A 13,146-nucleotide genomic window follows, 5' to 3' on the forward strand; every position below is an offset into this window, starting at 1 on the left:
ACCACATCCCTACTGTTTACTACTACAGTATCTTGTAACAAACATTTCCGGCATGTTTGATTGAGGTAATACATGCTAACAGCTGACAACTGTCATTTTGTTAATATCTATGATTGTGTTCACTAGAGGTGCAATAGTACAGGTAACCCATGCTACAGTCTGTACCTGGTTTTAGGGCCACGGTTTTGCTTGTTTTTTGGTACCTTTTGTGGGGGTAAAGAGAACAACTTTTTTGCCTCTCAAAGTTTTTTAGTTTTTTTTGCTTTTTATCAAGATGGCGGCGCTTCACGGCAGCAGCCTCTTGCATGCGCTCTTGGAAGTGTAAACCGATTTGGCAAAATTACCCGTCAATTCAGTCAATTTCATGGCTGGCTCACAGCGTGTTCACTCCGTGATCACTTACGACCGACTTACGATTCTGGATGTGGAGAGATCGGGCCATTTTGGGCTGAAAGATGCGTGTACGGTGGACCTTCTCGCTAGCTTGGGAATTCTTTGCAAGCTACATCCAGCAGTGGCCTTTGAAGCAGCGGCGTCCACTACCAGCGGAGACCGTCAACGAAAGAGACGTAAGCGGTGGCTCGGAAGCAGAAGCGGGGATGTCGGGCGGGGCTAACAACAAAGCTAAAGGCGTTGTTGTTAGCGGGGCTAACGAAAAAGCTAAATGCTAATCCACAAAGAAGCGCTAATATGGAGTCTGTTAAGCTAGAACTAGCCAGCGCCAGGCTGGATAATCCCTGCACACATAGCAATTCTCTTAGAACAATATACAATTCACATAATGTTTTTTCTGCGTCAGAGGTGGACATGCATTTTACTGAGGTGGCAAACAATCTAAAAATTCCTGTCATATCAATTCCTAGATATGGTCGAAATTATTTAAAGTGCACTACGCATAATAAACGTAACATTATTAATATTGCTACTACGGATACTTTCAACAAAAACTCCTCAAAACAGCCCACTACCTATAATATGGGCTTTTTAAACATAAGGTCATTGTCTTCCAAAACGTTATTAGTTAATGAAGTCATTAGAGACAACAATCTTGATGTCGTTGGTCTAGCCGAGACCTGGCTCAAACCAGACAAATTTTTTGCGCTGGGTGAGGCGTCTCCTCCTGGCTATACGGGAACGCATATTGCCCGCCCCATTAAAAGGGGTGGGGGTGTTGCTCTAATATACAACAAAAACTTTAGCCTTACCTCGGACCTAAAGAATAAATATAACTCGTTTGAGGTGCTTACTACGAGGTTTGTCACACCGCTGCCTCTGCACCTGGCTGTCATCTACCGCCCCCCAGGGCCCTATTCGGACTTTATCAATGAATTTTCAGAGTTCGTTGCTGATCTAGTGACGCACGCCGACAATATAATCATAATGGGGGACTTTAACATCCATATGAATACCCCATCGGACCCTCCATGCGTGGCGCTCCAGACTATAATTGATAGCTGTGGTCTTACACAAATAATAAATGAACCCACGCATCGCAACGGTAATACGATAGATCTAGTGCTTGTCAGGGGTGTCACCACCTCCAAAGTTACGATACTCCCGTACACTAAAGTAATGGCCGATCATTACCTTATAAAATTCGAAGTTCTGACTTATTGTCAACAAACTAATAATAATAATAATAACTACTATAGCAGCCGCAACATTAATGCTGCCACAACGACGACTCTTACTGACCGACTGCCTTCGGTAATGGCACCATTCCCAAATTATGTGGGCTCTATTGATAACCTCACTAACAACTTTAATGACGCCCTGCGCGACACCATTGATAGTGTAGCACCGCTAAAGCTAAAAAGGGCCCCTAAAAGGCGTACCCCATGGTTTACTGAAGAAACTAAAGCCCAGAAATTATCATGTAGAAAGCTGGAACGCAAATGGCGTGCGACTAAACTTGAGGTTTTCCATCAAGCACGGAGTGATAGTTTAATAACTTATAAACGCATGCTTACCTCAGCTAAAGCTAAATATTACTCAAATCTCATCCACCTCAACAAAAATGATCCTAAATTTTTGTTTAGTACTGTAGCATCGCTAACCCAACAAGGGACTCCTCCCAGTAGCTCCACCCACTCAGCAGATGACTTTATGAATTTCTTTAATAAGAAAATTGAAGTCATTAGAAAAGAGATTAAAGACAATGCATCTCAGCTACAACTGGGCTCTATTAACACAAATACGATTGTATATACGACGGACACTGCCCTCCAAAATAGTTTCTCTCTCTTTGATGAAATAACATTGGAGGAATTGTTAAAATGTGTAAATGGGACAAAACAAACAACATGTTTACTTGACCCAATTCCTGGGAAACTTATCAAGGAGCTTTTTGTATTATTAGGTCCATCAGTGTTAAATATTATAAACTTATCACTTTCCTCTGGCACTGTTCCCCTAGCATTCAAAAAAGCGGTTATTCATCCTCTACTCAAAAGACCTAACCTCGATCCTGACCTCATGGTAAACTACCGGCCGGTGTCCCACCTTCCGTTTATCTCGAAAATCCTCGAAAAAATTGTCGCACAGCAGCTAAATGAACACTTAGCGTCTAACAATCTCTGTGAACCTTTTCAATCCGGTTTCAGGGCAAATCACTCTACGGAGACAGCCCTCGCAAAAATGACTAATGATCTATTGCTAACGATGGATTCTGATGCGTCATCTATGTTGCTGCTTCTTGATCTTAGCGCCGCTTTCGATACTGTTGATCATAATATTTTATTAGAGCGTATTAAAACGCGTATTGGGATGACAGACTTAGCCTTGTCTTGGTTTAACTCTTATCTTACTGACAGGATGCAGTGTGTCTCCCATAACAATGTGACCTCGGACTATGTTAAGGTAACGTGCAGAGTTCCCCAGGGTTCGGTTCTTGGCCCTGCACTCTTTGGTATTTACATGCTGCCGCTAGGTGACATCATACGCAAATACGGTGTTAGCTTTCACTGTTATGCTGATGACACCCAACTCTACATGCCCCTAAAGCTGACCAACACGCCGGATTGTAGTCAGCTGGAGGCGTGTCTTATTGAAATTAAACAATGTATGTCCGCTAACTTTTTGCAACTCAACGCTAAGAAAACGGAAATGCTGATTATCGGTCCTGCTCAACACCGACATCTATTTAATAATACCACCTTAACATTTGACAACCAAACAATTAAAAAAGGCGACTCGGTAAAGAATCTGGGTATCATCTTCGACCCAACTCTCTCGTTTGAGTCACACATTAAGAGTGTTACTAAAACGGCCTTCTTTCCTCTCCGTAATATCGCTAAAATTCGTTCCATTTTGTCCACAAGCGATGCTGAGATCATTATCCATGCGTTCGTTACATCTCGTCTCGATTACTGTAACGTTTTGTTTTCGGGCCTCCCTATGTCTAGCATTAAAAGATTACAGATGGTACAAAATGCGGCTGCTAGACTTTTGACAAAAACAAGAAAGTTTGATCATATTACGCCTATACTGGCTCACTTGCACTGGCTTCCTGTGCACTTAAGATGCGACTTTAAGGTTTTACTACTTACGTATAAAATACTACACGGTCAAGCTCCTGCCTATCTTGACGATTGTATTGTACCATATGTCCCGACAAGAAATCTGCGTTCAAAGAACTCCGGCTTATTAGTGATTCCCAGAGCCCAAAAAAAGTCTGCGGGCTATAGAGCGTTTTCTATTCGGGCTCCAATACTATGGAATGCCCTCCCGGTAAAAGTTAGAGATGCTACCTCAGTAGAAGCATTTAAGTCTCATCTTAAAACTCATTTGTATACTCTAGCCTTTAAATAGACTCCCTTTTTAGACCAGTTGATCTGCCGTTTCTTTTCTTTTCTTTTCTACTCTGCTCCCAACCCGGGGTGGACCGCTAGCCTGTTCATCGGATGGGGACATCTCTACGCTGCTGACCCGTCTCCGCTCGGGATGGTTCCTGCTGGCCCCACCATGGACTGGACTTTCGCTGATGTGTTGGACTTTCACAATATTATGTCAGACCCACTCGACATCCATTGCTTTCGGTCTCCCCTAGAGGGCGGGGGTTACCCACATATGCGGTCCTCTCCAAGGTTTCTCATAGTCATTCACATTGACGTCCCACTGGGGTGAGTTTTCCTTGCCCGTATGTGGGCTCTGTACCGAGGATGTCGTTGTGGCTTGTACAGCCCTTTGAGACACTTGTGATTTAGGGCTATATAAATAAACATTGATTGATTGATGATCACAAACATTCTGCAATAAACAAAGTATAATTGGTGTAGTGAATACTGCAAGACTTTCACTTCAAGTTAAATTTGAGGTACTGCAAAATAATGTATAGTAACAAATAAGACAAGTTTAATGATTATTTCAGGAACAAAATGTTTTTTGTTTTTTTGATCCACAAATAATTTTGGTACATGTTATATCAGAAGAGTGGAAACTTGCAGACACATAAAGTCTGATTAAAAATATTCAGATATAAAAAAGCCTTTTCTGGTTAAATTAGTCGGGACCAATACAGTCACATAGACGTTCTGAGTGCCTGCAAGTCCGTATTCAGGGCAGGATTATTGGTGAGCTGCAGCAGATAGTGAAACTAAAGCCTGCCACTAAAGCCGCTGCTCCTCTTAAAGGTGTTTCAACTCCTATGCTAGTGTTTTTTGATTTTGTTCTTCTTATTGTTGTTTCCCTACTGTTTACTACTGCGGTAACTTCTAACAGACATTTTCGCCATGTTTGTAGGAAATATGCTGACAGCTGATCTCTGTGATTGAACTTGAATTAATCGCGACCACGATCATATAATCGCCCAGCCCTAGACCTATTCTTCAGTGTAATGCACAACAGTTCTACACCACTGTAAACTACCGTTGTACCTCAACATAAGAGTGCCCCAACATACAAGAATGTTTTGAGATAAGAGCTCTCTCATGCTTAAAGGGGAACTGCACTTTTTGTAAAATGTTGTCTATAATTCACAATCTTTATGAGAGACAAGAACACATATGCTTTTATTGCATTCTAACTAGAGATGTCGGCCGGCCGATATTATCGGCCGATAAATGCTTTAAAATGTAATATCGGAAAATATCGGTATCGTTTTTTAAATTATCGGTATCGTTTTTATTTTATTTTTTATTAAATCAACATAAAAAACACAAGGTACACTTACAATTAGTGCACCAACCCAAAAAACCTCCCTCCCCCTTGTACACTCATTCAGCACACATGATTGTGCGTGCTGCTGGTCCACTAATAGTACTACCCTTTAACAGTTAATTTTACTCATTTTCATAATTACTAGTTTCTATGTAACTGTTTTTATATTGTTTTACTTTCTTTTTTATTCAAGAAAATGTTTTTAATTTATTTATGTCATTTTATTTTATTAATTTTTAAAAAAAGGACCTTATCTTCACCATACCTGGTTGTCCAAATTAGGCATAATAATGTGTTAATTCCACGACTGTATATATCGGTATTGATTGATATCGGTATCGGTTGATATCGGTATCGGTAATTAAAGAGTTGGACAATATCGGAATATCAAATATCGGCAAAAAGCCATTATCGGACATCCCTAGTTCTAACTTGTAAATAAAAGTCAGTTTACAATGGAGTCAATGGGAGGTTCTCTATTCCGCCCGTAAAGCTCTCTAAATAACCACCCAGAAAGCGCCAACAATACTCCCATTTACATTTTCTGACCTGAATATTAACCAAGTATTAGTGATATTGCTATTATAAGCGCTAAAGTTAAGGACCTTTTTTTAGTGGCGCATTGTCACAGAGAGGTAAGTAACCTTCTTATGCTGCTATGTTGACGTCATCAGCTGGGGAGCTGTGTTCTCGCCTCGGAGTTCGTGAAAGTTTATCCTAAATTATAAATCATACCTCTCACCTGTATAATAAAAGGATGAGGACATAATCCAGGAGGTTGGTCAACTTTGAAAGCCAAATTAAGCCCGGAAATGGAGAAAAAGACCCCAAAAGACACTTGGTTGTATTCCCTTTTTTCTTTGTGAGGATTATGAGTAATTGTTCATCCAAATGGGAAGAAATAAACATCCTAAAAGTTGGCGTCCTAGTGAGAGCAGACATTGTACACTAAGTGAGGTTTCTTTATATTTGTTGTCTCTCATGAAGTCTCCAGTGACTGAGTAGTAATCAGTGATGTTGTTGTAAAGAAAAAGCAAACTTTGTGATGCATTTGCGAGATTAGTGCGCCGCCGTATGGTTAAAAAAGTTATTATTATGAATGTTTATGTTACTACATTACATCCAGTACATACTTTCCTCACATTTTGTTATGTTACAGCCTTACTCCAAAATGGAATACATTTAATTGTTATCCTCAAATTTGATAGACAATACCCTGTAATGACAATTCAAAATATGTATTTTTTAAATTTTGCAAATTTATAATTAAAAAAAAATATATATATATATATATCACATGTACATACAGTAAGTATTCAGACCCATTGCTCAATACTTTGTTGATGCACCTTTGGCAGCTATTACTCCCTCAGGTGTTTTTGAATACAATGCCACAATCTTTTTTGTTTGTACAGAGACATCCTGGATAAAAACCAACACTTCTCATCCAATCTGATGGAGCTTGAGTGGTGCTGCAAAGAGGAATGGGCAAAACTGCCCAAAGATAGGTGTGCCAAACTTGTGGCATCGTATTCAAAAAGACTTAATGCTGTAATTGCTACCAAAGGTGCATTAACAAAGTATTTAAAGACTTATGTACATGTGATTCATTTAAGTTTTTTGTTAAATAAATTGTAAAATAAAAACTTACTGAAATTGTCATTATGGAGTATGGTCTGTAAAATTTTGAGGACACACATTTATGTATTCTATTTCAAAATAAGGCTGTAACATAACAAAATGTGGAAAAAGTGAAGCACTGTGAATACTTTCCGGATGTACTGTAAATACTTACAGCATGTATATAAAACCTTGATGGAAGTGTTTGGATATTTTTAAAGCGCTTTATATGTAGAAGAATAGAGTGACTTCCAGTGGCTCCATTGTAAGCCGACCTTTGCTCTGATTTATTTAATAGATAGAATGCATAAAAAAGAAAAAAACGTGTGTGCTTGTCTCACATAAGAATTGTGAATGATAGGATAAATTCCAAAAGAAGTACCAGATCCCTTTTTAAAATTGTTAGTTCCAAGCAGCCATTATTTGTCATAGCAAATGTCACAGGGAACCTAGTAAAATCTGCCCAAAACATCTGGTCTTACTCACGAGCATTAGCTAATAGCTCAAGATCGACATTAATGTTTTTTCCAACCATGGGAAGGAAGAAATTTGGCGTGATGGACATAGCTGAGAAGAAGATGCGTGGGATATTAAAAAAATAAAAACTCATCAAAAATCAATTAGATTGATTTCAATTTTCAATTCATTACATTGGGAGACATTGATTTGATATTCAAGTGTTTTGAGTCAGGAGCGCTGTCACAGAAGCAATTATGGTCCTATGTTGAGGTACTAGTGTATAAAATAAACACATTGTATTGATTTAATACTTCTCTGACAATGTGCAAAGGTCTGCAGCTGCTGTGTTGGATCTTATTAAACGTGCAGGTACCTAAGGTTGTGGCTTGTGAAATAAATATGCATTTCCAATCAACTGAGAAGTACACTGTAAAAGATGTTCGTCTATCTGATGTGTCACAGTTAAAAATCAGCCATCTGGTCACTTTGCATTATAACCACGTCAACTTTCTAAGCATTAAGTTATGGATCATGTTATTCCAGTTGTTTTGAAATATTAGTGCACTAGCTTTTTTTCAATATGAAGTTTAAACACTCAACAATTTTTTTAATGTGATGTGCATCCCAGGTTTATACTACTCAAATCTGCATCAGGTCCATGGTGCTCAACTAAGCATGACAACATAAACACATTTAGTAAAGTGCATTTCAGTAATGTGTGCCTTGCTACATTTGTGTTATTCAATTTGTGTATCAAATTGTGGCAATGCAATTTTGCATGCAAGCATGGCTTGTCGACAGCGACTGTATTTTTCCTGTAGTAAATGATCAAAACACGTATAAAGAGGCAGATATTTTTTGAATATAATGTTACATCTATATTGGCACGTTATTTATAAACAGTACAATGGACGCTGCTTAAGTTAAAAGAGCTACTCACATGAGGTCATGTATCAGTTTGTCTCATGTTTCACAGTATAAAAGTACAATAATTGCCAACACATGCTGCCATTTTCCTACAGTATTAACCTGGCATCCAAAGCTGATTTAGTAGCCTTTGTGTTCTTCACACCTGCGTCTCCACACCGTCAAGTTTAGGCATCAAGATGCGAGGAGTCACCCCTGAGTTGAGGTCTCTCTCAAACTCCAAAAGCTGGCCCATGAAGTTTAAATTTGGTGACACCACAGGACGACGGCTACGTACGTATTTATAGGCGTCTGTCATTGTCATGAGGGTGTGCTTCATTAAGTAGGCGATGACGATGGTTGCAGAACGGGACACACCTGCCTGGCAATGCACCAACACTCCCTGCCCACTCTGATATGCCTCCTCTGTGGATAAAAAAATACATTTTTATGAACTGGTATAACAACAAAACTTACAATGATAAAGTGTACTATTTAGGACTACTTGTAATACAGAGCTACCTCGGTTTTTGTTGTAATCTGTTCCAAAAGGTCAGATGACAACTGAATGGTACGGAAACCGTTGCCCATAAGAAATATTGTAAATATAATTAATCCGTTGCAGACACCCAAAAATATTAACACATTTTATAGAGAATAATGATAGTTTTACAAGTTGTTTGTTTGATGTTCTTCACCCAGCTTAGTGGGTGTTCACTAGCTCAGTAACATGCAGCATCAGACAGTCTAACACAGGGGTCAAACTCAAGGCCCAGGAGCACATCTGGCCCGCTACATGATATTATGTGGCCCGCAAAAACCAGAAAAGGTGTGTCAATACAATGCACGTCATCATTTGTGCTAAAATTTGCAAACATCTTGAGAGAAAAATATTGTACCCCATGTAACTGCAGTTCTTCTTAACTCAATATTGTTTGATGCAGAAAGCAACTCCAAACATTTTGTTTGTTGTTGACATTTATTAAATTAGATCTCTAATAGCTTGGACGAGCGGGGGCCACATGATTATGGCGTCCAGGCACTTTAGTAGCTAATCATGGACGTGGTCATCGTGTTCTGTGGGTGTTTGTTAGTTACACTTTGATGGACTGAATTACCTTTTAGATACAAATATTCTTTGTTTATACTAAACTTTTATTCAGCGGTGAGTCAACAGGTTCGTGTTAGTTTGGTTCATCAGCATGGCGGCCGTGTCCATTCAAAAGCCCAAAGACATAATTGCTAATTTAGCATCGCTTCAAACACCTTAATTGTGACAGATTTATCAACGTATTTATAAAAGGACCGTACCATTTAATTGTTTTTATTGTAGCTGAACCTTTCCCCCAAAATATGGTGCCTAAAGAATTTTTTTTTCATAGTTCTTGCACATTTATTATGTTTTGTTTACTTTTAAAATTAATGCCGAAGCATTTATAAATTGGCTTCACTGCAGTAGGAGATATCCAACACTTTTCTTTTCTCTTTGGACCTATCAACCTTTTTTTCTTGAAGTGAAGTGAAGTGAATTATATTTATATAGTGCTTTTCTCTAGTGACTCAAAGCGCTTTTACATAGTGAAACCCAATATCTAAAGTACATTTAAACCAGTGTGGGTGGGCACTGGGAGCAGGTGGGTAAAGTGTCTTGCCCAGGGACACAACGGCAGTGACTAGGATGGCGGAAGCGGGGATCGAACCTGCAACCCTCAAGTTGCTGCCACGGCCGCTCTACCAACCGAGCTATACCTTTTTATATGAATTTTGCCTATTATCTGGAATATAAACCCATAACTATTGAACATACTGGATGGAACTGAATTGTAGTTATACATGTAGCTTTTTGTTGTAGTGTCCATACGTGATTATTTATAGTAAATACAAATTTTTACCTTACTTGTTAATCATTATTACCATATTTTTCGGACTATAAATCGCAGTTTTTTTCATAGTTTGGCCGGGGGTGCGACTTATACTCAGGAGCGACTTATGTGTGAAATTATTAACACGTTACCGTAAACTATCAAATAATATTATTTAGCTAATTCACGTAAGAGACTAGACGTATAAGATTTCATCGGATTTAGCGATTAGGAGTGACAGATTGTTTGGTAAATGTATAGCATGTTCTATATGTTATAGTTATTTGAATGACTCTTACCATAATATGTTACGTTAACATACCAGGCACGTTCTCACTTGCACGTTCTCAGTTGGTTATTTATGCGTCATATAACGTACACTTATTCAGCCTGTTGTTCACTATTCTTTATTTATTTTAAATTGCCTTTCAAATGTCTATTCTTGGTGTTGGGTTTTATCAAATACATTTCCCCAATATATGTTTTTTTCCTTCTTTATTATGCATTTTCGGTCGGTGCGACTTATACTCCGAAGCGACTTATACTCCGAAAAATACGGTAATACATTATTTCTTAATATCTACCATAACTATAAACATACTTGAACTGCATTTGTGTTGGTTGTGTCTTTTGTGCACACACTCAGGCATCCATAGCCAAATTTGGTCACCAAGAGTAATACAGCAAACCCTCGTTTATCGTTGTTAATTGGTTCCGGGCCTAGCTGTAGTAAATACATTGCCGCGAAGTAGGAATTATTAATTAAAATTTGAATATTTCCATAGCTAAAGCATTAAAAACCTGGTCCAGATATGTTTTTTTAACTTTAAGAAAGCTCTCTAGACATTAAATAGCACTCGCATAGTCACCTTTACAAGTCGCAAACTTCAAAGCGCGATGTGGTGACGGACGATTGTATTACAATAATAATAATAATGGATTACATGTATATAGAGCGCTTTTTTAGATACTCAAGACGCTTCACTGAGAACTGCGAACCCATCATACCAACTAAGTGCAGTCAGCCCTAGCGCCTTACGTGTTATGCGGGTAATTAAAGACCGGAATAGGGCCACAAACAAAAATCTTGATTGGGGCCACAAAAAGCCTTGACTTTGAGTTCTAAATGGAAAGCACGTTTCCATTAGTCAGTTGGCATACAATATGATAATAATTAAATGAGGGGACAATGGTATCATGAGGAAATTATACTGTACATTTATATAGTTTTGTAGTTAGTAGTTGCCCCTTGAGGGCCCTCTTAACCGGTGTAGACCGACTATGAAAATGATTTTGATGCCCCTGGTTTAACACATACAATACGCAACAATAGAGTTTGTGTAAATGTTTTTCCATGAAGTTTTCAAAGTAAACACTTCACATAATATTGCAATAACATGAAAACATAAACACCACAGAGAAAAGAAAAGGTAGCTATAAAAATAAATGGGAGAATATTGTTCAATAGTCTCATTCTATTTTTTATCAATCAGACTGATCTGTGAATTTTTCCTGGTTCGGTTAGCAGGTAAATAATTGCTATATTTACATGTAATTCTTTATTTTTAAACAGGACATTTTTGTCTAGTTAATAAAAAGGGCATTTTATCAAAGAAAAACTCTGGTTAGTGCCCAGATTTAAACCATGCAAACTTGTATGATGACACTGCCTATTCAAGAATCGGAATCAATAACTGGAATTGAAACAAGGAATCTGTATCGGAACCGGAATCATTAAATTCAAGGAATGCCCAACCTTAATCACCAGCGTGTGAGATTATTTGTCTGGGCTTGTTTGTTACGTGCAGTATTTGGCTGTACAATAACCGGCAACATTTTTTGTCAAAATCCAAATGAAATGAAAAGTGGGGTGTACAAAAACCGAGGTACCACTGTATTTATACTTTCAAATTGTGGCATCGAGGCCTAAAGGTTCGTATCTCCATCTCTGTTTGGAGTTTGCATGTTCTCCCCATGTATGTTTTGTTTTTGTCTGGGGATTTTACTATAAGGTAACATCTGTATTGGTACAACATTTATACAGTGTTTATATAGTGTACTGTATGATCATTAAGTTAAATTAGCTACTAATGTGATTTTATACCCCACATTCCAAAACATGCTTGTTGGACTACTTAGAGATTACAGTCACTACGTTTCCATGCACTAAATTAGTCTGATTTCTCAAATAGTTAGTTTTTTTGGATTTTCATACCTTTGTGTGAAGTCCAAGTGTCCATGCTCTTTCTCTAATGCGACTATTGGTCATAAGCATGGTGCTTCCCGTACACTTGGGAGCGCTTATTTCTTTTTTAGCGCGGTTAATTGATTTATTTTCCGGTCGAGCTACATGACGACACACTAGGCGTCTGTGGCTTCTAACAAGTTAAGAGCCTAGCTATATTGTGGTATCCGCTGTAATATTGACACAGATTAGAAATATTACGTCTTTTATGACTTTTGCTGATGTGAAATAGCAGACAGCATCAAGAAATGATCTTGGATTACGCTATGAACATGACGCTACTACCAAGAATGTATCGGAGCGGATGCAGGTCCGAAGTAAAGAAAGACCAACGGCAGAGAGTTTTTTCGAAGGAATTTTTGGACCGAGAATCATGAGAACAAGCCTTTTGAATATCTCGTATGTAATTCATAAGGCAGCAAAGGCTCTGTGGATTGATGGAAGGAGTTTTAAATCTGAGGGAAAAAAGCATTCGTGCACCGACTGGATACTGTTCTAAATGAACTTGGTTGCTATTTTTCTGGACTATCTTGCCAGTTGTGTGGACTACAGAGTTATTATTAATCAGTTTGGAAATGCTGCGTGAAGTGTATGCTTTGTTATTCTCCTTGTAATTTGTAATATGTGCCTAGTTGTCATTCATATTTCGTTCGGGAGTCCGTATTAAGCCGGCATTCAACATTTCCTTAGTTACCTTATTAAATAAATCTGTTTTTTTTTTCTACCATCAATGCACTTGGAAATGTTCTGTTCTTTTAAATTGATTAGCAAATAAACAGTCTCCTTATCACTATAATTGTTGCTGATTTTATTGAATGGTATCTGCTTCTGGTGGAAGTGCGACACTAAGGGTCCCCTTTGCCGCAACCCTCCCCCCTCGAGATCTGGTTTCCAATC

The 13,146-nt window shown here is 38.4% G+C and overlaps 1 protein-coding gene across 1 annotated transcript in view; it reads right to left on the reverse strand.

The window, feature by feature from the left end:
• Positions 1–13,146, reverse strand: part of si:dkey-175m17.7 (uncharacterized) — a 99,012-nt gene that overhangs the window by 34,985 nt on the left and 50,881 nt on the right. The window contains 1 exon segment of the mRNA XM_062046658.1: positions 8,307–8,568. Coding sequence (XP_061902642.1) covers positions 8,307–8,568 — 262 coding nt within the window.

The sequence above is a fragment of the Entelurus aequoreus genome, linkage group LG05 (assembly GCF_033978785.1).
Source record: "Entelurus aequoreus isolate RoL-2023_Sb linkage group LG05, RoL_Eaeq_v1.1, whole genome shotgun sequence".
Lineage (NCBI taxonomy): Eukaryota > Metazoa > Chordata > Actinopteri > Syngnathiformes > Syngnathidae > Entelurus > Entelurus aequoreus.